The sequence below is a fragment of the Procambarus clarkii genome, chromosome 87, assembly GCF_040958095.1.
Source record: "Procambarus clarkii isolate CNS0578487 chromosome 87, FALCON_Pclarkii_2.0, whole genome shotgun sequence".
NCBI lineage: Eukaryota > Metazoa > Arthropoda > Malacostraca > Decapoda > Cambaridae > Procambarus > Procambarus clarkii.
Window position 1 is genome coordinate 779,761 of NC_091236.1, and position 27,173 is coordinate 806,933.

The 27,173-nt window shown below is 39.5% G+C and overlaps 1 protein-coding gene across 1 annotated transcript in view; it reads right to left on the bottom strand.

Moving 5' to 3' along the window:
- Positions 1-1,152: 1,152 nt before the first annotated feature.
- LOC138358849 (uncharacterized) overlaps positions 1,153-27,173 on the bottom strand; it is a 140,141-nt gene continuing 114,120 nt past the window's right edge. Inside the window, exon 2 of the mRNA XM_069317200.1 lies at positions 1,153-1,949. Coding sequence (XP_069173301.1) covers positions 1,821-1,949 — 129 coding nt within the window. The 3' untranslated portion in view covers positions 1,153-1,820. The remainder of the gene's footprint in view (positions 1,950-27,173) is intronic.

A 27,173-nucleotide genomic window follows, 5' to 3' on the forward strand; every position in this document is an offset into this window, starting at 1 on the left:
CCCACATTCAAGACATAACTAAGAAAGTCTCTAAAACAGTTTGTATACTCTCTGAAATATGATATTATGTTACTGCGGTTGGAAGAAAACGCTCACAGAGTGGGGGACTTATTTTATTTTTACAATAATAATAATAATAATTAATTATTAAATACAAATAATTAATTAATAATCATAATCATAATAATAAATGATTAATTATAATTGATAATCCTTAAATGAAGAAGCATAATAGCTAATTATAACGAATAAATAGATAATTAAAGTGGTTAATTAATTATGGTAACTAATAATGGTTAGTGAATAACCATAAATTATTATACAGAAATAATATTAATGGATAGCCGTTATAATGATAATGTATTAAATCAATTACAGTTAATAGTGACATCTCTAATTAGTAATTGAAAGTTGCATGATTTGAATTTACAGTAATTCCAATTCTTGGTATTCTTGGCTTATCACTTTGGGGGTTCCGTCGGAGCACCCCCAAAGGTAATACAAATTCGTTGCAAGATGGAACAAGTGTCCCCAGCAAACTGCTTTAGCGTCTTTCCTTGGAAAGTAAAACAGAGGATGCAGGGTATCCCGGGAGGAGGGTGGACGTTTTTTAGTGTATCAGCCGAGGAGGAGGCGGACAAGAGGTCGCCGAGTCCGCGGGCGCTTTAAGTACCACGGTCGATGCGTGCGCAACTTAGTCAGACACAAACTCATGGTAATACGTTTTCTTCCCACAGAAACTTCACCACTTTTGGAAGCAGTGACTATTTTCTGCGGTTGGAAGAAAACGCTCACAGAGTGGGGGACCTATTTTATTTTTATAATAATAATAATAATAATTAATTATTAAATACAAATAATTAATTAATAATTATAATCATAATAATAAATGATTAATTATAATTGATAATCCTTAAATGAAGAAGCATAATAGCTAATTATAACGAATAAATAGATAATTAAAGTTGATAATTAATTATGGTGACTAATAATGATTAGTGACATGATCATACTTCATAGGATCAATTCTATAGTATGACTGCCGAGTTCCTTGTCCGAAACTCGGGATGGAATCACACTGCGATTACCATAACCATAAATTATTATACAGAAATAATATTAATGGGTAGCCATTATAATGATAATGTATTAAATCAATTACAGATAATAGTGACATCTCTAATTAGTAATTGAAAGTTGCATGATTTGAATTTACAGTAATTCCAATTTTTGGTATTCTTGGCTTATCACTTTGGGGGTTCCGTCGGAGCACCCTCAATCCTGTGAGGGCCAGCAGCGCGGAACCTCCACCCCCAAAGGGCAAGCGGAAGCTGGCTGCTATAAGTAGGAACATGACTTCTCGCTACCGTGGCCGTAAGCGTGCCCGTATGCCCGGAGAGGCCATTAAAAAACAATCAGGTTTTCCTGACTGAAAAAGGTACCATTCCGGGTCTACTAGGCAGATGCTGCTAATTGACGCAGCTCCCTTGGTGGGCCGACGGAGCGCCATCTTGACGAGCCATGGGGGCGTAGAGAGGCGGGATAGCCCACCTTCCATGACCCTGGGAGGAGTACATACTGCCGGGTTTGTACTCCATGCTGGGAGTGCTTTTCACCATGGCAAATGACTGGTCGATCCCGTGTCGCAGGATCTTCGTCGCAGGAGCCCGCCCTCACAGAGTCCAGTCCTGGAAGGCTGGCCCCAGGGCGAGTGTGGGAAAGTGAACGCTGTCCACACCGAGGCCGACTCCCCAGGGTCGACCCCGTGTCGGTCGTTGTCGCTGTGGTGAGCCTCACGGATGTGGAGCGGAAGTGGTAGCTTAGAAGCATGTAGGTCGCCTCCCAGAATACCTCTCACGGTAGGCATGAGAGCAGTGGTCCGCCTTTCGGGCCCCACCGCATGTTCCTCGATCATCAATGGTTTTCCTCGTGCGCGTTCTATCGTGGATCTGGAAGTATTAAAGCAGTAAGGGTTTTCAGAAGCTGGCGTGCAGTGGTAACGTGAAAGGCAAAGGCACAGTTGCGGGGGACCCACACCATAAGTGTACTGCTGGCAACTTAGCCTGCAAGAGTGGAGATAACTGGATGCGACACCTGTTGCGAAAGGCAGGAATGGGTAGAATTGAATGAAGTCCCAAGCATAACTGAGTGGGGAGTAACTTAGAAGCCTAGTGATGGTACTGCCAGATACAATAAGTGCTAACTCCTGAAACAATCGGACGCCTCCTCAGCGGGAAACTAAGAGAAACAGTGAATGTCAGCGTCCAGTTGTTAAGTAAGCTCCAGCACTGCAATTATTAATAATAAGTCAAATTATAAGTCAATGTTAATACACAGAGCAGACAGTGGACTGCAGGTGGCCCCAAATGACTGCATAGAGTGCAGTGATGTCCATATCGCTATGCAGCGGGTAAATATTAAATAAAGCCAACAGGCCAATGTAAGTGGATGTTAAGTGGACATCGAACTGCGAAACCACTTATGCACAAACAAGACGAATTAGAACTTTAAAGAAATTATTATTAAGAATGGAGAGAAAATGCGATCTTCCCTTCTTCTCCCGTGAAAATCTTCAGCTGGGACACATCATCTGGAGCCTTGGCAGCTGGACCATTGCTGCTGCGGCATCTTTGGTTGGACACCGCTAGATGTCAACTTCAGCAGCTGGGACATCCTCAGCTGGATACCTCCTTCTGGAGCCTCAGCTGCTGGATTATCGGCTGGAAATTCTTCAGCCGATGAGTTTCCAGCAGCTGGGCCTTGATCAGCGGCTGTAACACTACCAGCTGGGCCATCAGCTGCTGGATCATCAGCATGGACCACGTCAGCCGGCACATCAGAAGCTGGGTCTGGCCCCGAGAAACAAAACAAACAATATCAAAATCTGATCAAAATCTTCTGTCTCATATCTACACCAACCAGCACATTGATCATCATTATTGCAAGTATTTCACAGCACACCAGGCTAAAAACAAACTCCAAAATAGCACCTGTTTATCAGTTTACAACCAAAATGTTAGATCACTTGGTAAACATTTTGATGATATAAATGTATTACTCACAGCAATAGGTACTAACTTATCGTTCATTATTTTAACAGAAACTTGGCTAAATAAAGACTATACCCACCTCTACAACTTAGCTGGTTATAAAGCCATTCATAACTGTAGGCCTAATAAAAAAGGTGGTGGCATAGCTATATATTACCGAGATACATTTATCTGCAACAGTGTTATTAGTGACAGAGATGACTACTGTGAATATACTTTTGCTAAGTTTACAATTAAATACCTTAAATCCTCTTTGACTATTGGAGCCATCTATATATATATAGATTTCCCAACATTAACATAGCTTCTTTCTCAGGCAACCTAAGGAATCTTATTATAAACAACAATCTCACCAAAAACCATATCATTCTGGGAGGAAACTTTAATATTGACCTGGGTCAACAAAATTGCTCTCAAGTTGACTATTTCCTTAACAGCATGAACTCCTGTATGCTAATGCCCACAATCACCAAACCTACCCGAGTCACCCAAACATCAGTCACTACCTTGGACCACATATGGACAAACATAACAACTCCCCTTGTATCTGGTATAATCTACGACGGGTCCGTCTAATTACCACAAGCTACACAAGCTTCACAAAATTTCCTGGCAATACGTTAGTAATGAATAAATATGATATGTTAGGTTAGGTTAACCTAACCCAACCTAACCTAACCTAACCTAATCAAACCAACCTAACCTAACCTAACCGACGCTTGGATCATCGACTTGATTTGGCGTCACAAGCTCTTTATTTTCTTCTAATTTCTTTATAAAAAGATACTTTTTCAGATTAAAATTATGTTTTTTCGTGTTGTACATTCAGCACCAACATTATAATGAGTAAATATATCATATTTATTCATTACTAACGTATTGCCAGGAAGCTTAGTGAAGCTTGTGTAGCTTGTGGTAATTAGACGGACCGTCTACGACAGAACAACTGACCAGTATCCTACCTTTCTCATAGCGAACATGGACATAACACCACCAAAAAGCAAGAAACTTTCATTTAGGCTATACAGTGAATCAGCTTTAGGCAATCTTACAGATGCACTTCACAATATTTATTTATGCATATACAAGAAGGTACATTGGGAATGTGAGGATACATAATATGGTACTTACAATCTTGTAAAGTCACTAGTACAGACAGCGTTCCGGGCAGGTCCTTAATCTAAGAAAATTTTAAGTAGGTAAATACTTGCAAAATTTAAAAAAAAAATGATAACAGTTACATGACAAGAAAAAAAAAAGATGAGAGAAAATTGTAGGTATTATAATATAAACAAATAAATAAATAAATGTTTATTTAGGTAAGGTACATACATACAAGAAATTTTTACAAAGATTGGTGGACTTATAGATAGAGCTAGTACATACAATGCCTAAAGCCACTATTACGCAAAGCGTTTCGGACATGAAAAATTTAATTGACTAAAGCTTAATACTAATTGAGCATAAAGAGTAAAATGAAAACATAGCTGAAAAAAGCAGCACAAATACAATTCTGTCGACAAACAGCGCTCTTTAAAAAAAAACAGACATTGGTTGACAATAGAGGGGTAAGGTAGGTTACAGGGAATTTATTAGGTATATCTTCGTTTTTATCTTAAACTGGTTGAGAGAGGTACAGTCTTTAACATGGTCGGGAAGGTCATTCCACATTCTGGGCCCCTTGACTTGTAGAGCATTTCTAGTTTGATTAAGTCGTACTCTAGGAATATCAAAACTGTATTTATTTCTGGTGTGGTGTTCATGGGTTCTGTTACAACCTTCAATGAAGCTTTTGAGGTCAGGATTGGCATTGCAGTTTAGCGTTTTATATATGTATAATACACATGAGAGAATGTGCAGTGACTTAATGTCTAACATATTCAGAGATTTGAGTAGGGGTACCGAGTGATGTCTGGGGCCAGAGTTGGATATTGTCCTCATAGCAGCTTTGTGTTGAGTAATTAGAGGACGTAAATGATTTTGTGTAGTAGAGCCCCAAGCACAAATACCATAGTTGAGATATGGATAGATAAGGGAGTAATAGAGAGTCACCAGGGCAGGGCGTGGTACATAATATCTGATCTTAGAAAGAATGCCCACAGTTTTTGAAACTTTTTTTGATATATTTAGAATGTGTCCCTGGAAATTCAGCTTGTGGCCAATGAGAATGCCAAGGAATTTGCCATCTAATTTGTTACAAATTTGTGTATTATTTATTTTGAGATTTATTCGATTATAGGATTTATTGCCAAACAGAATATAGAAAGTTTTGTCAATGTTAAGGGTGAGTTTGTTGGCAGTTAGCCAAAGATGGACTTTATTTAGCTCAGTATTTACTGTGGCATTTAGAGCAAAGGGGTCAGGACTGGAGTAAATGAAGGTTGTGTCGTCAGCAAATAGAACTGGTTTGAGGTGTTGGGAGGCATTTGGAAGGTCATTAATGTAGATGAGAAAGAGGAGAGGGCCAAGTATGCTGCCCTGAGGAACACCAATGTTGATGGGTAGGGTGGGAGAAATTGTATTATTCACAGAAACCTACTGGAGCCTGTCAGTAAGGTAGGATTTGAGGTATTGCAGGGAGTGTCCTCTGACTCCATAATGATGTAATTTAAGAAGAAGGTTTTGGTGGTTGACAGTGTCAAAAGCTTTACGCAGGTCCACAAATAACCCAACAGGGAACTCATTTTTATCAAGAGCTGTATGAATCGAGTTAAGCATACTAATAAGTGCATCGTTAGTGTTTTTTTTTTGGGTCTGAAGCCATATTGGCAAGGGCTAAGTATATTGTGTTTGGCTAGATACGAGTAAAGCTGCTTATAGATTAGTTTTTCAAACATTTTTGACAAGTTTGGCAGGATTGATATAGGTCTGTAGTTGTTAACATCTGTGAGATCACCACATTTGTGGACAGGCGTTACTCTCGCTTTTTTTTAGAATATCTGGAAAGGTTTGGAGTTCAAGTGACTTGTTGAAGAGCAAAGCAATAGCAGGGGCGAAAGATCTGGAGGCTTTTTTGTAAATTAAAGTTGTTATCTCCTCAAGGGCACTAGACTTGGTTTTAAGGGAAAGGATTATCTCATTGACGTCAGTGGAATTAATAGGCTTTAGGTACAGAGACTGTGGATAGTTACCTGTAAAATAGTCCTTAATGTCAGTACTGGAAGATGGAATATCATTTGCAAGGGATGACCCAATGGAAGAGAAGAACCTATTGAACTCAATAGCAGAATCAGAGGCTGAAAGCTGACCATCGTTATTGGACAGGAGTGTTGGTTTGTTATTTAAAGACTTCTTTGATCCCAATATTTGTGAAATTGTGCTCCAAGTTTGTTTAATGTTGCTCTTTATTCGGGTAAATTTATCTTTGTAGTATTTAGTTTTGGCTCGTCTAATTATCTTAGATAGCAATAATGAGTAATTCTTTGAGAATTCTTTGGAGACGGTTCCTAACCTATACTTCTTCTCAAGGTCATGTTTTTCATTAATGTATTTAAGTATTCCCTTTGTAAGCCAGGGATTGTTAAGCCTTTTGGTTGTGACTTGTTTTGTAAGCATAGAACAGTGGGTGTTATAAAGGCTAAGAGTTGTTTGTAGAAAAGATTTCACTGCTAGGTTGATGTCCCCTATGTTACCTAACTCGGACTCCCAGTTGACATTATCAGCAGCAGTTATAAAATTGTTTATAGCAGTTTCATTGTGCAGCCTAAAGCTTAACTTCCTTGTCTCTAGGGTGGTTTGCTAATGTTAGTTAAGAGAAATGTGGGGTAATGGTCTGTAGTGCTATCGGTGATTATACCTGAAGTAAGCGGAGAGGTTATGTTGGTCCAGATGTGATCTAGAGTCGTAGCAGTACTATCAGTGATTCTAGTTGGTCTAGTGATTAAGGGTATGAGGAAACAGGAATTCATACAGTTGAGGAAGCTAACAGCAGTAGGGTGTTCAGGCTCGCAGAGGTCAATATTAAAGTCCCCTGCGATAATTAGATGGTTTTTGTTCAATCTGTTATCTAGTATTAGATTTCTAAGGTTTGAGTTGAATTCAGACACATCAGTGTTAGGAATTCTATAGACTGCACCCACAGACAGGACAGACTCGGCACCCTTGACTCTGAAACTGGCGAAGATATACTCCCCACAGCAGTCTCTAGATCTAATTATTTTTAAGCATGTTAGTTCTTGGTGGTAGTAAAGAGCAGTACCACCACCTCTCTGCATTTGACGACAGTTGTGAATTGCCGAGTAGTTGGGCATGTTAAAAAGTTGAGTATTATCCTCTTTCAACCACGTTTCAGTAAGTATAATAAAAGAGAATTTGTTGTCAATAGTTTCAATCAAGGCACTAACATCATCGAAGTGTTTACCTAGGGATCTAACGTTCAAGTTGATTACAGAGGTATTGAGATTATCTGTTAATACATTGTTTACATCATGTGCTGTAAAATATCTGCAATTTTGATCATTGAAGTGATGATTGTCATAGATAGTGGATAAGAGGTTTAGTTCTGGGTCTATACTTGTCTGCATAAAAAGGCTGATTGCAGGAAAACAAGGTAAGAATGGCAAATTACAAAATAGAAAACAAAGAATAAAGTAGATTAAAAATTCTAAAGTAAAATAAACTTAATGGTAATTTTAAGTAAAAAGAAAAAAAAACTTAACGGGAACTAGGAATGTAAAAAATTAACTAGAATAATTAATAACAATAGATGACCAAAAAAGTAAAAAAAACAATTATGAAATCTATAAGATAATAAGCTTGCTTACTATACAATTATAAGTACACTATAATTGAATACTAAAGTTACACTAAAACAAACTTAGGTAGTTTAAATAGAGATACACTCAGGAACACTGGATAATGAAGTTAATACTAGAGGACACAGGCAAAGCCAGTGTATTATGGAACATGGGACATATATTAATTCCACTGACGTCAATGAGATAATCCTTTCCCTTAAAACCAAGTCTGGTGCCCTTGAGGAGATGCCAACTTTAGTTTACAAAAAAGCCTCCAGATCTTTAGCCCCGGCTATATTAGAGCCCCAAGCACAAATACCATAGTTGAGATATGGATAGATAAGGGAGTAATAGAGAGTCACCAGGACAGGGCGTGGTACATAATATCTGATCTTAGAAAGAATGCCCACAGTTTTTGAAACTTTTGATTTTAACTTTTTTTGAAAAAAACTTACTATGGTATTTGTGCTTGGGGCTCTACTACCCAAAATCACTTACGTCCTCTAATTACTCAACACAAAGCTGCTATTAGGACAATATCCAACTCTGGCCCCAGGCATCACTCGGTACCCTTACTCAAATCTCTGAATATGTTAGACATTAAGTCACTGCACATTCTCTCATGTGTATTATACATATATAAAACGCTAAACTATTATGCCAATCCTGATCTCAAAAGCTTCATAGAAGGATGTAACAGAACCCATGAGCACCACACCAGAAATAAATACAGTTTTCATATTCCTAGAGTACGACTTAATCAAACTAGAAATGCTCTACAAATCAAGGGGCCCAGAATGTGGAATGACCTTCCCAACCATGTTAAAGACTGTACCTCTCTCAACCAGTTTAAGTTTAAAACGAAGTGATACCTAATAAATTCCCTGTAACCTACCTTACCCTTCTATTGTCAACCAATGTCTGTTTTTTTTAAAGAGCGCTGTTTGTCGACATAATTGTATTTGTGCTGCTTTTTCATCTATGTTTTAATTTCTTGTTCTCATTCTACTCATTATGCTCAATTAGTATTCAGCTTGTCATTTAAGTTTATCATGCCCAAAACGCTTTGCGTAATAATGGCTTTAGGCATTGTATGTACTAGCTCTACCTATAAGTCAACCATTCTTTGTAAAAATTTATTGTATGTATGTACCTTACCTAAATAAACATTTTATTTTATTTTTTTATTTTATTTTTATCTGGCGATAGTTTAAGGGCTGAAATACAGCTTAGAGTGAGGAGCGTAGCGTGCACTCAACCGCGTCGACGACGACGATTTTAGAATTTAAAGCACATAGGTAGCTAAGATTGACTGCAATAACAGCTTGAATGGTAGTTGACAAAAATTGGTAGGCACAATACAGCATATAGCTAGCACATAAAAGAAGACAACAATGAACATAATGATAAGGTTGTTTGGGTTAACTACATAAAAATTAGGAGATAGGGTAACACTAGGTACAGAGCAAATTTAAAGCTCAGTGTAGGAAACTAAGAAGATGAAATTAGGTACTTTTTGGTTTTGCTTTTAAATAAGGCAAAAGTTTTACAGCGTTTCAATTCACTAGGGAGTGAGTTCCATAGACTAGGTCCCTTAATTTACATAGAGTGTTTACACAGATTAAGTTTGACCCTGGGGATATCAAAGAGATATTTATTTCTGGTGTGGTGATAATGGGTCCTATTACATCTGTCCAGGGAGAGTTTCAGAGCATGGTTTGCATTTAAGAACAGTGTTTTGTAAATGTAGTTGACACAAGAGAATAAATAAATTATTGCTGTCTTCTTTTATGTGCTAGCCATATGCTGTATTGTGACTACCAATTTTTGTCAACTACCATTCAAGCTGTCATTGCAATCAATCTTATATTGTTTCTGCTGTATTGTGCCTACCAATTTTTGTCAACTACCATTCAAGCTGTCATTGCAATCAATCTTAGCTACCTATGTGCTATAATATACTGTACCTACAATTTTCTCTTATCTTCTTTTTTTCATTCCATGTAACTGTTATCATTTTTTTTGTCTATAAATTTTGCGAGTATTTACCTACTTAAAATTTTCTTAGATTAGGGACCTGCCCGAAACGCTGCACGTACTAGTGGCTTTACAAGATTGCAATTACCATATTATGGTAATTACAGATAATATGTAATCCTCACATTCCCTATGTACCTTCTTGTATATGCATAAATAAAATAAAATAAAATAAAGTGCATTGTTAGTGCTTTTTTTGGGTCTGAAGCCATATTGACAAGAGCTAAGTATATTGTGTTTGGCTAGATAAGAGTAAAGCTGCTTGTAGATTAGTTTTCAAATATTTTTGACAAGTTAGGCAGGATTGATTTAGGTCTGTAGTTGTTAACATCTGTGAGATCACCACATTTGTGGACAGGGGTTACTCATGCTTTTTTTTAGAATGTCTGGAAAGGTTTGGAGTTCAAGTGACTTGTTGAAGAGCAATGCAATAGCAGGGGCTTAAGATCTGGAGGCTTTTTTGTAAATTAAAGTTGGTATCTCCTCAAGGGCACTAGACTTGGTTTGAAGGGAAAGGATTATCTCATTGACATCAGTGGAATTAGTAGGCTTTAGGTACAGAGACTGTGGATAGTTACCTGTAAGATAGTCCTTAACATCAGTACTGGAAGATGGAATATCATTTGCAAGGGATGACCCAATGGAAGAGAAGAACCTATTGAACTCAATAGCAGAATCAGAGGCTGAAAGCTGACCATCGTTATTGAACAGGAGTATTGGTTTGTTATTTAAAATCTTCTTTGATCCCAATATTTGTGAAATTGTGCTCCAAGTTTTTTTAATGTTGCACTTTATTTGGGTAAATTTATCTTCGTAGTATTTAGTTTTGGCTCGTCTAATTATTTTAGATAGCAATAACGAGTAATTCTTTGAGAATTCTTTGGAGACGGTTCCTAACCTATACTTCTTCTCAATGTCATGTTTTTTATTAATGGATTTAAGTATTCCCTTTGTAAGCCAAGGATTGTTAAGCCTTTTATTTCTGACTTGTTTTGTAAGCATAGGACAGTGGGTGTTATAAAGGCTAAGAGTTGTTTGAAGAAAAGATTGCACTGCTAGGTTGATGTTCCCTATGTTACCTAACTCAGACTCCCAGTTGACATTATCAGCAGCAGTTATAAAATTGCTTATAGCAGTTTCATTGTGCAGCCTAAAACGTAACTCCCTTGACTCAAGAGGTGGTTTGATAATGTTAGTTAAGAGAAATGTGGGGTAATGGTCTGTAGTGCTATCGGTGATTATACCTGAAATAAGCGGAGAGGTTATGTTGGTCCAGATGTGATATAGAGTCGTGGCAGTACTATCAGTGATTCTAGTAGGTCTAGTGATTAAGGGTATGAGGAAGCAGGAATTCATACAGTTGAGGAAGCTAACAGCAGTAGGGTGTTCAGGCTCGCAGAGGTCAATATTAAAGTCCCATGCGATAATTAGATGGTTTTTGTTCAGTCTGTTATCTAGTATTAGATTTCTAAGGTTTGAATTGAATTCAGACACATCAGTGTTAGGAATTCTATAGACTGCACCCACAGACAGGACAGACTCGGCACCCTCTTAGTATCCAGTCCAGTATCTGTATCTTAGGACCTCTTCTATTTCTTATACATATAAACGATCTGCCTAATGTCTCTAATATTCTTAAACCTATATTGTTTGCTGACGATACTACCCTTATCTATTCAGACCTCAACCCTCAATCACTAAATAATGTTGTGAATAATGAATTAAAAAAAGTCCACTTATGGATGTCAACTAACAAACTAACATTAAACATAGAAAAGACTTACTACATCTTATTTGGGAGCAAATCATCAAATGCAATTAAGCTACAGATAGACAACATTAACATCAGTAATAAAAATGATGGCAAATTTCTTGGCCTATTCCTAGACAAGAGACTCAACTTCAGCACCCACATACAACACATAGCTAAGAAAGTCTCTAAGACAGTTGGTGTACTCTCTAAAATAAGATATTATGTTCCTAACTCTGCTCTCCTCTCACTATATTATGCATTAATCTACCCCTATCTTAATTATGGTATCTGTGCATGGGGGTCTACCACTGCAAACCACCTTATGCCCATCATCACCCAGCAAAAATCTGCTATCAGAATAATAACTAACTCTGCTTTCAGACAACACTCAGCTCCCTTGTTTAAATCCCTAAACTTGCTAAATATTAATTCCCTCCACACAAACTCCTCTACCGCCTGCGTCAAATCCGTCATCAAAACCCAGATGTGATTCATCAGTGCTTCGTTAGAGATGGCTTGATCAAAGTAAGAAAGACTTCAGTAGGTAAAATGTCTACAATTGCTAATGAGGGTAACCTCAACACTTTCCTCACTTAATGTGGTTTGTCTCACTTTATTATCACTCCCAATGAGTCAACATAATTGACCCCCTTGTCACCTAGTGCGGGCTAGGTAGCCCTAATGTCTCTTTGTTTCACTTTTTTAAATTATTTTTTAATTTACTTTTTACTAGTCATTTATTGGACTTAATTAATTGAGTATTTCTTTATATACTTTAATATTTCTTTAGGTCTTATTAATTATACGATCATAACTAAACTACTTATAGTTAATAATCTTTAGCTTAAATTTGCCTATGTTTATTATTCAATTATTTTCTTTGATTTCATTTATTACCTAGGTTGCCTAGCCTCGCATACTCCCTTACTCCATTGTACCCCTGGCTTTGCCTGTGTCTCAATAATGCAAATTATTACTTACAGTGTACCTGAGAGTACCTGTAAGCCCCTTGTAAGCTACCTCATTTTTTCTTTTTTTGTTCATTTTGTGTTTGTTTTGTATAGTCTTCTTTATATATTTTTCCCCCCTTTTATATCATAATTCTATTTTGTAATTTGCCATTCTTGCCTTGTTTTCCTGCAACCAGCCTTTTTATGCAGACAAGTATAATAAATAAATAAATAAATATGTTTATTCAGGTAAGGTACATACATACATACAAGTGATGTTACATTAATGGATTGATATATAGATAGAGCTAGTACATACAATGCCTAAAGCCACTATTACGCAATGCGTTTCGGGCAAGAAAAACATTAATATCTAGAACTTAATACTAATTGAGCATAAATTATGGGTATAGACCCAGAACTAAACCTCTTATCCACTATCTATGACAATCATCACTTAAATGATCTAAATTGCAGATATTTTACAGCATATGATGTAAACAATGTATTAACACATAATCACAGTATCTTTGTAATCAACTTGAACGCTAGATCCCTAGGTAAACACTTCGATGATGTTAGTGCCTTGATTGAAACTATTGACAACAAATTCTCTTTTATTTTACTTACTGAAACGTGGTTGAAAGAGGATACTACTCAACTCTTTAACATGCCTAACTACTCGGCAATTCACAACTGTCGTCAAATTCAGAGAGGTGGTGGTACTGCTCTTTACTACCACCAAGAACTAACATACTTTAAAGTAATTAGAACTAGAGACTGCTGTGGGGAGTATATCTTCGCCAGCTTCAGAGTCAAGGGTGCCGAGTCTGTCCTGTTTGTAGGTGCAGTCTATAGAATTCCTAACACTGATGTGTCCGAATTCAACTCAAACCTTAGAAATCTAATACTCGGTAACAGACGGAACAAAAACCATCCAATTATCGCAGGGGACTTTAATATTGACCTCAGCGAGCCTGAACACCCAACTGCTGTTAGCTTCCTCAACTGTATGAATTCCTGCTTCCTCATAGCATTAATCACTAGACTTACTAGAATCACTGATAGTACTGCCACGACTCTAGATCACATCTGGACCAACATAACCTCTCCGCTTACTTCAGGTATAATCACCGATAGCACTACAGACCATTACCCCACATTTCTCTTAACTAACATTAACAAACCACCTCTAGAGTCAAGGGAGTTAAGCTTCAGGCTGCACAATGAAACTGCTACAGACAATATTATAACTGCTGCTGATAATGTCAACTGGGAGTCCGAGTTAGGTAACATAATGGACATCAACCTAGCAGTGCAATCTTTTAAATAAATAAATAAATAAATGTTTATTTAGGTAAGGTACATACATACAAGAGATTTTACAAAGTTTGTTGGATTAATAGATAGAGCTAGTACATACAATGCCCAAAGCCACTATTACGCAAAGCGTTCGGGCGTTTCTTTTCTTCAAAAGACTCTTAGCCTTTATAACACCCACTGTCCTATGCTTATGTTACGACCCTGGGTTCTTCAGTGGAAACCAGAGGTCAAAATTTAACTAAATAAGCTACGTTAGAGTAGTAAATCGCGACTCGATGTGTCTTTGTTTGTATCTTCCCTGCCAGACGTAAGACTATTCTTGTTTCTCAAAGAGCATTTAAAGACTGAGCTGGGGGTTGATTATTAAATAATAACATAGGCACCCACTATGTTTACTAATACTCTAATCATTTGTAAAGTAAACCTGAGTAAACTTGGTATAGGACTGCGGTACGATTAGTTGAGCAGTCTGCCGGCAGCAGCCAGCTGGGGGGAAGGAGAGGGAGACTCCATCTTTTTCTGGGCTGGCGTGGTGTGGTGAAAGGAACCTTCTCTCCCTCCTCTTCGTTTCCTTATTTCTGTGTCTTGTTCAAGATAAGTACCAACTGAGTTATTATGCAATATCTGGCATACTCATGTTCTATGTGTAGAGTAGTATACTTTGTGTGTAGTAGGTGTTTTTAGGGTTTATATTACTAGTTATTCTAAAGGGGGTCCCATTGGAACCACGTGGTCCCCTACCCTAAGCTGACTCTAACTTCAAGTTATTCAATAGTAGAGCTTTACCCTAGCTTGTGTTCAGTGTAAAACCTTGTATCATGCTTATGCGGACCAAGGCTTTTAACGTAAGGTAGTGTGGTAAAGTTATTATTATTATTGTTATTGGTGTGAATGTATATGGGGGGCTGTTAAGGGGTTAATAAATAAGTACATGAATTATAAGAGTATCGTTCTTCCTGTGTAAGAGATCTTGATCATTCCCTAGACTGACCTTGTTGTGTAGCCAAGTAGTCAGCACTACTTCTAGTTTATATGGGGGCCAGGCCTTACTGATCTCCCCAAATAGATTCATCTTTATTCTGACTGATCTTACCCCTGAATAGCACTAGTTTCCCCATAGCAAGCCCACCATTTTTTTTAACAAGTGGGGGCCACTCAAGAAAATTAGATTCTTGAGTGCCAAAACTAAAATTTTTTGTTTTCCGCAGAACGGTTGTGTGCTAGCCTAGGGCCCAGCTCATCTAGCAAAGGACATTCTTGCACTGACTGGACACCCAGCTGGATCCCTTCACGATTAAGGTTAGTGTGGCCTTGTGTTAGGGGTCGTGCAAATTTTTTTTTTTCCAATTTTTATTTTTTAATTTTTTCTTTGGCTGGGAGCTAAAATTATTAGTGATGTCATCTGAAATGCAGAGACTGGCAAGGGAGCCTTCAGTGGTAGAGATAAAGAAACTTACCAAGTCTAATTTAGTATTGTTAGGCAAGGAATTTGGCCTAGAATTAAATGACGCGGATAAAAAGTGGACTTTGGTGAATGAAATATTACAGCATTGTATTGATCAAGAACTATTGGAAAGTGATACACTTTTATGCCAGCCTAGCCAAGCAGAAAGTGTAGCTCATAGGGATAGGGAGTTAGCAAAAATAAAATTAGAGGAGCAAAGACTCAAAACCGAGGAGGCTAGAATTAGAGCGAATGCCACTGGACCTGCCAGGGATTCAAACCCCAGGCATTATGAGAAAAAGCATAATTTGCCTGAATTTTCCGAGTCGGACCCTGAAAGGTTTTTCAACCATTTTCAAAGATTGGCCATGTCCATGAACTGGCCAAAGGAAGAGTGGGTGAAAATCCTACAGGGAAGACTTAGGGGTAAAGCACAAGATATTTTTATAAACATGCCTGACGACGAGTGTTTTGAATATGATAAAGTCAGGGAACGTATTTGTGGTGTTTGTGTGTTACTGAGGAAGTCTTGATTGTAGGGTTGATGTAAAGTCATGATTTGGTTACTGACTTTAATACGTATATACACAATTACATGACTAGTAGCTACCAAGCTTGGCGGGCGTCCTGTACGCTCTGTTTACCTTCCCTGGCGTCTGCTCCGCCGCACATAGAAAATGGATGGTACCATTTTCTGTGAACATGACATCCCTCCTTTTCTTTAAAAAGAATGAATACAGGATGTCTACCATGCTTGTAGCACAAAGCAAAGTTATTGACACAAAGTAAGTTATTAACATATCAAGAGATATTGCATACATTTAACATTAATTAAGCACACAAAGAATTTAAACAACTTAATCTTTACCACAAAGGATTTCAATGTTAAAAATACATATGCAATGTTAAACAAACATGAAAGAAACTGTAATACAAAGTTACAAAATATTGAATGAGATTTCTGCATTATTCAAACAATATTAAATTTAGTTCAGCATGACAAGTAAATATTTTGCATTACATAGGAACACAATTAATCATCAAATCGTGTAGGGCGTTTAACATGACGTTTAGGACGAGAGTCCCCAAATACAATAATATCCCTTGATGAATTGTTTATTGAGTTATAACTCATTTTTTCTTTTTCTTTTGCACGACTTTGCACTTCATCATTTTATACACTAGTTGGAATCACTTTGAAATAAGCCATATTACGTGTTATACTATGATCTCTATTACTCGCTGTTACCATAGTTCCTTTTACACTAATCACTTTATATGGTTTTGTATCATACGGCATATCTAGCTTTCCCTCTTTTTTCTTTTTAACGAGAACAGTATCTCCAACCTTTATGAATTGTTCCTTTGCACGTTGATCATGAGCAATTTTCATTTTGCCCTTGGCTAGTGCATCCTTCTGAGCGAGACGTTTATCCGTTACCTTGGCTGGCATGACGGGTAGTACGATTCTCATAGGACGTCCAAATAAAAGTTCGCCAGGCGACTTGCCCAGTGTTCCATGAGGTGTTGCACGGTAATTCCTGAGAAAAGCATACATAGCTTGTTTCCAGGATCGTCCGTCGGCATGAGCACAGCGTACCGCTTTCATGAGAGGTTGCATGAATCTCTCAACTTCTCCATTTGCTTGAGGATGTAGTGGCATCACACAGCGGTGTTTGAATCCAATATGCTCAGCAAAGTTGACGAAGTCTTGTCCATTGAATGGCGGTCCATTGTCCGTCTTGACAACTTCAGGAATGCCAAAATTTGAAAAGATCTTGTCGAGTTTTGGGATGACAGCCTTTGCAGATGTGGAAGTGATGATTTCTACTTCTGGATAACGTGAGTGATCATCAATGACTACCATCAAGTACTCTACAGTTGGTAGTGGTCCGCAGAAGTCCATCGATACTTCCGTCCATGGTGCAGCAGGTAGTGGTGAAGGTTGTAGAGGTGTTGATCTTGAAGTATCCACTGCAGCTTGGCAAGGGACACAGGCATCATGTATATCCTTTGCTTGACGATCAATGCCAGGAAACCACACCTTTTCTCGTAGCAGCTGTTTGGTCCTAACAAGACCTTGGTGTCCTTGATGTGCAAGCTTCAGAGCACGTTGCTGGAGAACAGCTGGAATAACGATACGAGTACCTCGCAGCACGGTGTCGCGTTGTTGCGTAACACTTAATTCTGTCTGGATGCGTTCAAGTGCTTTGAATGCATCTTGGTCAACTCCTGAGGGTGGGATGTGTGGAAACTTTTTCTTAGTCAATGCATCCACTGTTGCTTGCAGAGTTGGGTCCTCTAGGGTTGCAGTACGGATTTCATCAAGAGTAAGAGCTTTAGGGACTGCATCACAGGTTACAGAGTGACTGATGTAATCAGCGGGATTGCCTGCACCCGGCTTGTATTTCACCATAAAGTTGTATGGTTGCAGACGAAGAGCCCATCTCTCAATGCGAGCTGGTGGTTTGGACTTTGGATTATTGAAGATGGTCTCCAACGGTTTGTGGTCAGTGACTATCGTGGTGAAGGGTGCACCAAGCAGATAAACATTGAAGTGTTCACAGCCCCATACAAGAGCAAGAGCTTCCTTCTCTGTCTGACTGTATCGTTGCTCAACATCTGTGAGAGAACGGCTGGCGTAGGCAATTACTACTCTGGAATCTGGTTGACCAGGTTTGTGTTGGGCTAAAACAGCACCTAAACCAACAGGACTAGCATCCACTGTTAACTCAGTGTCCATTGATGGATCAAAATACGCAGCAGTCACATTCTCTACTAGTGCATCTTTCACAGCATCAAATGCATTTTGCTCGATATCGCTCCAGTACCATGATGCATTTTTCTTCAGGAGCTCACGTAGAGGCTTCGTAATGGTAGCAAAATCTGGAATGAAGCGAGAACAGTAGTTTGCCATTCCCAGAAAACTATGTACTTCAGTGGACGTTGAAGGAGGTGCAGCATTCTTGATATCTGCAACTTTCTTAGGATCTGGAGACAGACCTTTGTCACTAAGTACATGTCCAAAGAATTCAATTTTACGTTGATTGAACTCACACTTTGCTCGGCTTAACGTCAGATTCTTTTCTCGTAAGCGTTGCAATGTTGCACGAAGAGCTTTGTCGTGTTCAGCTTGGGTACGGCCATAAACAATGATGTCATCAGACATGTTGTCAGCATTAGGTATATCTTGCAATACCTGGCTGATGATGTGCTGGAATACCTCGGCAGCACTGTTAATACCAAAACTCAGGCGCTTGTACCTATACAGACCTCGATGTGTCGTAAACGTTGTGATGAATCGACTCTCATCATCAAGTTCAAGCTGATGATAGCCCTTGTTTAAATCTAACTTGCTGAATACAGTTGCACCATTCAAGCGGTAGATCATATCATCTACAGTGGGTGTAGGATGGCGTTCACGCATTATTGCCTTGTTGGGAACACGCATGTCCACACAAATGCGTATCTCATCTGGATTTTTCGGGTTTGGTGGAGTGACAATTGGGCTTACCCATGGTGTTGGGCCTGTTACTGGTTCAATGATACCTAGTTCATCAGCCTATCCAGTTCGGCATCGACTTTCTTGCGAGTATGGAATGGTTGTCGGCGATGTGGTTGGGCAACTGGAATTACATCTGGGTTGATATGCAGATGTACTTTGCTATCAGTATAACAACCTATGGATTTAAATCGATCAGAAAATTCAGCAACAATACCATCAACATTGCTTGCAGATTCCAGTGCTACAGCATTAGAAAGCTGAAGCAGCCCCAATTTGGTTGAAGTCTTGTAACTGAGTAAAGACTCCTTTGAATTCCTAACAACATGGAATGTAGTAGTGAGCATAGCATTCTTTGACTTAGTCTCTGCAGTGAAAGTTCCAATCACTGGCAAGGCTACCTTTGAAGCATAGGCAGTGGCTTTACCATTGTATTTTTCTAGCTTTGGGAACTGTTTTTTAATTTTTTTATAGTGGCACTCAGCAATGGTGTCAATGTTTGATCCAGTGTCAATAAGAACTTTGAGACAAGTACCAGCAATGTATACTATAGTCTCTGGGTTGTTTGGAAGATCATTCCATTCTGTGATTGCTTGTACATGAGTATAATAATAATAATAATAATAATAATTTTTATTTAGGCAAAGGTACATACATACAGAGTAGGGTATGTACATACCCTACAGGGTATGTACATACCCTACATATCCTACAGAGTAGGGTATGTACATACCCTACATATAGCAGAGTATGTACATACATACATACAGAGTATAATCACATTCACTGTCATCTGAGACTGGTTGTAATGAAATGTTGTCTTGTACATTATTAACATTCTGGATATGAGGTGCAATATTGCGTTTACCACCTCGACCCCTATGACCTGATCCTCGTACAGTGCTTTTATTTATAGACTGTGGTTTCTTGAGTGCAGAACGACACATAGCACCAAAATGACCTAGTTTTCCACACTCATAGCACTTCTTACCTTGAGCAGGACAAACATTATCTTGGTGTGGGTAGTCTCCTCCACAATTGTAACATTTATTGTTGACACCCTCTGATGTGAATCGTTGTGACTGCTTGAGTCTTGTTCCTTGACCCCAGTTGTGATGTGGTTCTCGGCTCAATTTACTGTTAGGTTTGGCATGATATCTTCTTTGATTACGATGTCCTCCCTGAACCTTACATACCTCATCACTGTTAGTAACAGTGGCAGAACCGTTGTTGGCACTGCACTCCATGACACGAGCATCACGTGCAGCATCTTCCATTCGACGAGCAATATCCAGTATCTTGGTAAGAGAACTGTCATCATCAACAAGTTCTAGAGCTCTTCGACGAAGACGTGTAGATGTGCATGTTTCAATTATTTGCTGTTTGATTTCTTTGTCAACATCAGCAAACTCACAATGGGCTGCTAAACCCTGCAGACGTGTGTGGTATTGATCAACGGTTTCATTAGAGAGTTGTCTGGCTCTCCTGAAATGCATAATTTCCATTGCAGTATTTTGCCTTGGTTTGAAATGTTCAGTTAATTTGGCTTTGGCAATGTCATAATCTTTGGCACCACCAGTGTCTTTCAGTGTGTCAAAGATGTCACAAACTCTATCACCTGCATAATGAAGTAGAAAGGCACGTTTTTTTCAGCACTTTTGATGTCAGAAACTATCAACAAATTTTCAAACCTTTTAAGCCATTTGACCCACCTCTGTGACAGGTTTGTCTGATCACAGTCAGGATCAAATACAGGAAACTGAGGTATATTTGCCATTTTTACTGAATAAATGTAACTTATCACTTAAAATGTTCCTCAGAATATTAAACACTTACTGCACTGTATATGTTAGTCAAGAATTCACTGTAATTACTTTAATTTTGCAAAGCTCACAAGCATTTTAATGCAAAAAGTTCACAGCAGAGTACAATATAGCAGCAACTGACTTCTTACCTAGCCCTTGTGTACATGTGTTGCTCCTACTCACAGCAGCACAGCAGTTGTCAGCAGTTGGCACAGCAGTAGTTAGCAGTTGATACAGCAGTTGGCGGCAGTTGGTGCAGCAGTTGGTACAGCAGTTGTCAGCAGTTGTTCACAGCGTGCAGAATTTTGTAGCACGAAGCGTCGTTTCGTAACCAAAACATCAGGGTTTGTACATATGAAAGCGTCGTTTCATACACAGCATCGGCTCGCAAATTCCTCAGTAAACAGCTTGTCAGCACATAGCTTGAGGTAGCACATAGCATTGGTTAGCACATAGCATTGGTTAGCACATAGCATTGGTTAGCACACAGCATTGATTAGCACATAGCATCGGGTATGGTGCTCACAGCACGATTTCTCCTTCCTCCTCTGGGCGAGACAGCATGCTCCTTCCTTGTTTTAAGTTGAACAAAATACCTGCGTTCCCAGTTCATCCTAGTCGCCAATGTGGTGTTTGTGTGTTACTGAGGAAGTCTTGATTGTAGGGTTGATGTAAAGTCATGACTTGGTTACTGACTTTAATACGTATATACACAATTACATGACTAGTAGCTACCAAGCTTGGCGGGCGTCCTGTACGCTCTTGTTTTCCTTCTCTCTGGTGTCTGCTCCGCCGCACATAGAAAACGGATGGTACCATTTTCTGTGAACATGACAGTATTTTGCAGGCATTTGAAATTACGCCTGAAGCTCACCCCCAAGCTTATCGCAACCTTAGGCCTACCCACACCCAACCGCTCACTGAATTTGCTAATGATCAAATTAGATTGTTTGATAAATGGATTCGCTTGGCTAAAGCCGAAACATACGAGGCACTCAAGAATACTATGTTAATAGAACAGTTTATAGATAGTATGCCAGATATTGTAGCTCAGTATATTAGAGGAAGGGTAGAGGTAAATTCTAAAATAGGAGACTTGGCCAAGTTGGCAGAAAAATACCAATTGGCGGGCAAAAGGTCCAATAAAAATAATACCCCACAGAGTAGCAAAACTTATACCCACAGCCAGTCCAGACCAGCTCATTCTAACCCTTTAACTAATGCACCTTATGTTTCAGACATAACTAACCCTGTTAAAGTGTCTAGCCCCACGGCACCTAAGGGTGAACCGAAGGGTAATTCTATTAGTAATGTCTTTTCTCCCTGATGTTTTTGTGGTCACTGTAAACGTCCAAACCACACTATTAGCCGTTGTTGGCAACTGTACCCGGAAAAAAGACCCAATGCTCTAGTTGTGACACAGGGCTTGAGGCCTTCGGAAGAGTTAGGGAGTAAGACCTCCAACCCACAGTGGTAGAACTTGCTTACCCCATTCTTATCGAAAGGGAGATTACTTTTGTTTGAGGGTTCTTCCTGGAAGGATGTGGTGATCTTCAGAGACACCGGTGCTATTCAGACTTTAATTTTAGAGAGTGCGTTGCAAGGTGCCAACACTCTCGACACTGGAGAGGTGGTACTGGTCGAGGGTGTCACTAGTGATACTCGAGCAGTACCCCTCCATACGGTTACCCTGGAATCTGATTTCCACAAGGGTGTTTGTACAGTCAGAGTCACTTCATACCTACCTTTCCCTAATGTTGATGTAATAGTTGGTAATGATTTAGCAGGGGATAAGGTAGGGGACTCCAGACTGCCTATTATGTTGCCTACCCCTAAGGTTTGCCTAGATCCACCCGCCGCAGAGGATAATGTTGTGTATCCTGCATGCGCGGTGACCAGGTCTATGGAACTTAAATGTAGGGGCAGCCCTGTGCTTGCCAAGGTGGTAAATCCCGAGGACACGAGGAACTTTCCGAGTGGTGAAAACCAAGTGGACCTTGCGGACACATTCATGGCCCGACTCGATGACGTGGCCGAGGACATGGTGGAGAGCCTGCCACCGCCATCTACCGAGAGTAGTGGCGAGGTGGAGGAGAACACTGTTGAGCCTCGGCCAATGGCATCTGACCAAGGCCTAGATGCCTCCTTAAGTGAGTTACCCCTACCCGAGTTACACTCGGTACCCCTACTCAAATCTCTGAATATGTTAGATATTAAGTCACTGCACATTCTCTCTTGTGTATTTTACATATATAAAACGCTGAACTGTAATGCCAATCCTGACCTCAAAAGCTTCATTGAAGGTTGTAACAGAACCCATGAGCACCACACCAGAAATAAATACAGTTTTGATATTCCAAGAGTACGACTTAATCAAACTAGAAATGCTCTACAAATCAAGGGACCCAGAATGTGAAATGATCTTCCCAACCATGTTAAAGACTGTACCTCTCTCAACCAGTTGAAGATAAAAACTAAACACTACCTAATAAATTCACTGTAACCTACCTTACCCAATCTATTTTTTTTTTTTTAATCAACACTGTCAACCTATTGTATTTGTGCTGCTTTTTCAGCCATGTTCCCCCTTTTTTTATCTTTATTTGTATTTGTTCTCAACACATTTTATTCTTTATGCTCAATTAGTATTAAGTTCTAGATATTAATGTTTTTCCTGCCTGAAACGCATTGCGTAAAAGTGGCTTTAGGCATTGTATGTACTAGCTCTATCTACATATTGATCCATTAATGTAACATCACTTGTATGTATGTACCTTTCCTGAATAAACATATATATTTATTTTATTTATTTTATTTACAGAAAGCTGACCCCACTCTTGCAGATTGTCATGAGACAGCCATCTCTATGGAGGAAATTGTAGACGCAGCAACTGGGTACTACTACAATGATCGGATTTTGATGAGAAAATAGAGACCACAGAGTGCTCCCTTGTCAAATGAGTGGGAGGTAGTCCACCAAGTTATGTTGCCGACCTGCTATAGAGAAAGAATTTTGGCAGCTGCTCATGATGATCCTATGGGGGGACATCAAGGTATTATTATCACGTATCACAAAATTTTAAAGTATTTTTTCTGGCCCAAGCTGAATAGCGATGTGGCAAAATTTTGTAATGCGTGTATTGTTTGTCAACTGGTTGGGAAACCAAACCAGACTCCACCTAAAGCTCCTCTAAGGCCTATTGTCGTGCCAGAGGAACCATTTTCTCATGTGGTAATGGACTGTGTTGGTCCATTACCTAGAACTAAGTCTGGTAATATTTACCTAATCACGATGATGTGTTTCACTACTCGTTACCCAGAGGCTTTTGCTGTAAGGAACATCCGAGCAAAAACTGTTGTTGCTCGTATGTTGCAATTTTTTTCCACTTTTGGACTGCCTCGGGTCGTGCAAACTGACAATGGTACTAACTCTAAGTCTGATTTAGTTATTTATTTATTTATTTATTTATGCATATACAAGAATGTACATAAGGAATGTGAGGATACAAATATGGTAATTACAGTCTTGTAAAGCCACTAGCACGCGCAGCGTTTCGGGCAGGTCCTTAATCTAAGATATTTTTGAGCAATTTTGCAAGGACCGGGGAATAACTCATAAGGTTTCCAGCCCATATCAACCACAGAGTCAGGGGGTAATTGAACGTTTCCATCTAACTCTGAAGCAGATGTTGAAGACATCGTGCGAGAGTTCCCTCACCTTCTGGGATGAGAATTTACCGTATGTTTTGTTTGCGGCTAGAGAGGGATTACAAAGTTCACTGGGTTGTTCTTTTGAGTTAGTCTTTGGCCATAAAGTTCGTGGACCCTTGCAAATGTTACAGGAGAATCTGTTAGGGAACGTAACGTTAACCAAAGGTTCGGCTTTCTTTGCGCAACACCACCAGAGACTCAAGGACTGCAAGGCGGCGCCACTAAAGTATCTTGGGAAGGCCCAAGAAAAGATGAAAGAACGTAACGATGCTGAATCTAAGTTGCAGGTATTTCAGCCTGGCGACCCTGTCCTGGTATTAAAGCCTCGACTAGGGAACACTATGTCCCACAAGTACGAAGGCCCCTACATTGTGACAGAAAAGACTGGGGACCTCACGTACAAAGTGAGGCACTCTGACAAGCGTAACCAGGTAATGCTCGTACATGTAAATCGGCTGAAGAAGTTCCAGGGCCCCAGGCCCATTGTACTAACCAATGTTTCCATTTCCAGTGAGGGAGGGGATGATTGTTCTGGGGACCCAACTAATCTCATTTTCAATAATTCTAGTTCTGTGAATGCTGTGGAGGAGGGACTGTCCCATTTGCAGATGGCCCAACGTGAAGAGGTGCAGTCGTTGCTTGATGAATTCTCCAGTCTATTCGGGGAGGTCCCGACCCAGACTGATGCCATTTGCCATGATGTCGAGTTGATGGACTACACTCCCATTCGCCTTCAACCCTATCGGATGAGTCCAGAAAAGAAGGCCATCGTACGGAAGGAGGTCGACTTCTTGCTCCAGCACGGCCTCATCCGGCCGAGCCAGGGCTCTTGGTGCTCGCCTTCCTTTTGGTCCCCCAAACCAGACGGCTCCTGGCGATTATGCACCAACTATCGGCAGCTCAACAAGGTGACCATTGTGGATGCCAATCCGCTGCCCCTCCTCGAGGACTGCATTGACGAGCTGGGAAACGCCAAGTACGTCTCGAAATTCGACCTCTCGAGGGGGTATTATCAAATCCCACTCACTGAACGTGCTAAACAACTAACGGCGTTCGTGACACCCGAGGGGTTTTTTGAGTATCAAGTGTTACCGTTCGGCTTGCGTAATGCCCCTGCCACGTTCCAGAGACTCATGAACTCTTTGCTCGCTAATGTGCCAAATTGTCGGGCGTATTTAGATGATATCGTGCTCTTTGACAGTAATTGGGCTGACCACATAGCTAGGTTACGCCAGTTGTTCGCAATCTTGAAAAAGGCAAATCTTACCTTAAATGCTAAAAAGTGTCATTTTGGCCAAGGCACAGTGACGTACCTCAGTTATGAAGTGATCCAAGGAAAAATGTTACCTCGGCAAGATAAAATCAGTGACATTCTGGAGTATCCAGTGCTAAAGTCTAAAAAGGACGTTCAAAGATTTATCTGTATGTGTGCGTACTATCGACGCTTTTGTCAGAACTTTTCCAGTGTTGCCACTCCTCTCACCGACTTGTTGCGGAAGGCCGTTAAATTTAAGTGGTCATCAGACTGTGCAGAGGCATTTAAAAATTTGAAATTGATCTTAGCTTCCGCCCCAGTGCTTGCTAATCCAAGGTTCGACCGACCGTTTAAAATTCATGTTAACGCGTCTGACTCGGGTGCTGGTGCAGTGTTGTTGCAAACTGGAGATGATCAAGTGGAACACCCAGTATATTATGCCCGAAACGCTTTGCGTAATAGTGGCTTTAGGCATTGTATGTACTAGCTCTACCTATAAGTCAACCAATCTTTGTAAAAATTTATTGTATGTATGTACCTTACCTAAATAAAATATTATTATTATTATTATTATTATTACTCTGTGAAATTCGACAAGGCGCAACGCAATTATTCAGTGGTAGAAAAAGAGGCGTTGGTGCTAGTGTTAACATGTAAAAAGTTTGAAGTTTACCTCACAGGTAATATAGTGGAAGTGTACACGGGCCATAACCCACTAGTCTTCCTGACTCAGATGAAGGGTAAGAATAAATGCATCCTCAGGTGGGCGTTGTACCTACAGGACTTCAATCTTTCCATTACCCACCTACCGAGCCGACTCAACGTGATGGCCGACGCTCTGTCCAGGTTGCCGGAATATTTTTATTTTTATTTTATTGATGCATATACAAGAATGTACATAAGGAATGTGAGGATACAATTATGGTAATTACAGTCTTGTAAAGCCACTAGCACGCGCAGCGTTTCGGGCAGGTCCTTAATCTAAGAAAATTTTAAGGAGGTAAATACTTGCAAAATTTATAGACAAAAAAATGATAACAGATTACATGGAATGAAAAAAAAAAAAGATGAGAGAAAATTATAGGTACAGTATATTAAAGCACATAGGTAGCTATGATTGATTGCAATGACAGCTTAAAATGGTAGTTGACAACAAATTGGTAGGCACAATACAGCAGAAACAATATAAGATTGATTGCAATGACAGCTTGAATGGTAGTTGACAAAAATTGGTAGTCACAATACAGCATATGGCTAGCACATAAAAGAAGACAGCAATGAACACAATGATAAGGTTGTTTGATATTACATAAAAATTAGGAGATTGGGTACCACTAGGTACAGAGTAAATAATATTCATCTAGGCCACAGGAAGCCATTTACCAACAGTCATGCTTTAGTTATATTTTTTTTCAAGGTTCTCCTGTGACATTAAATATTCTGTGTCCAAATTATTTACTTTCCTGCTTTTTTTTGTGTATTTTTGTTTTTCTTTCAGAGAATTCCTTTGTACTTTTCTTGCAGAGAAATTGTTGTTTTTGATTGATCTTTTTTTGTCATATTTCCCTTTTTATTCTCTGTATACTCTTACAAAAAAAATATGACTA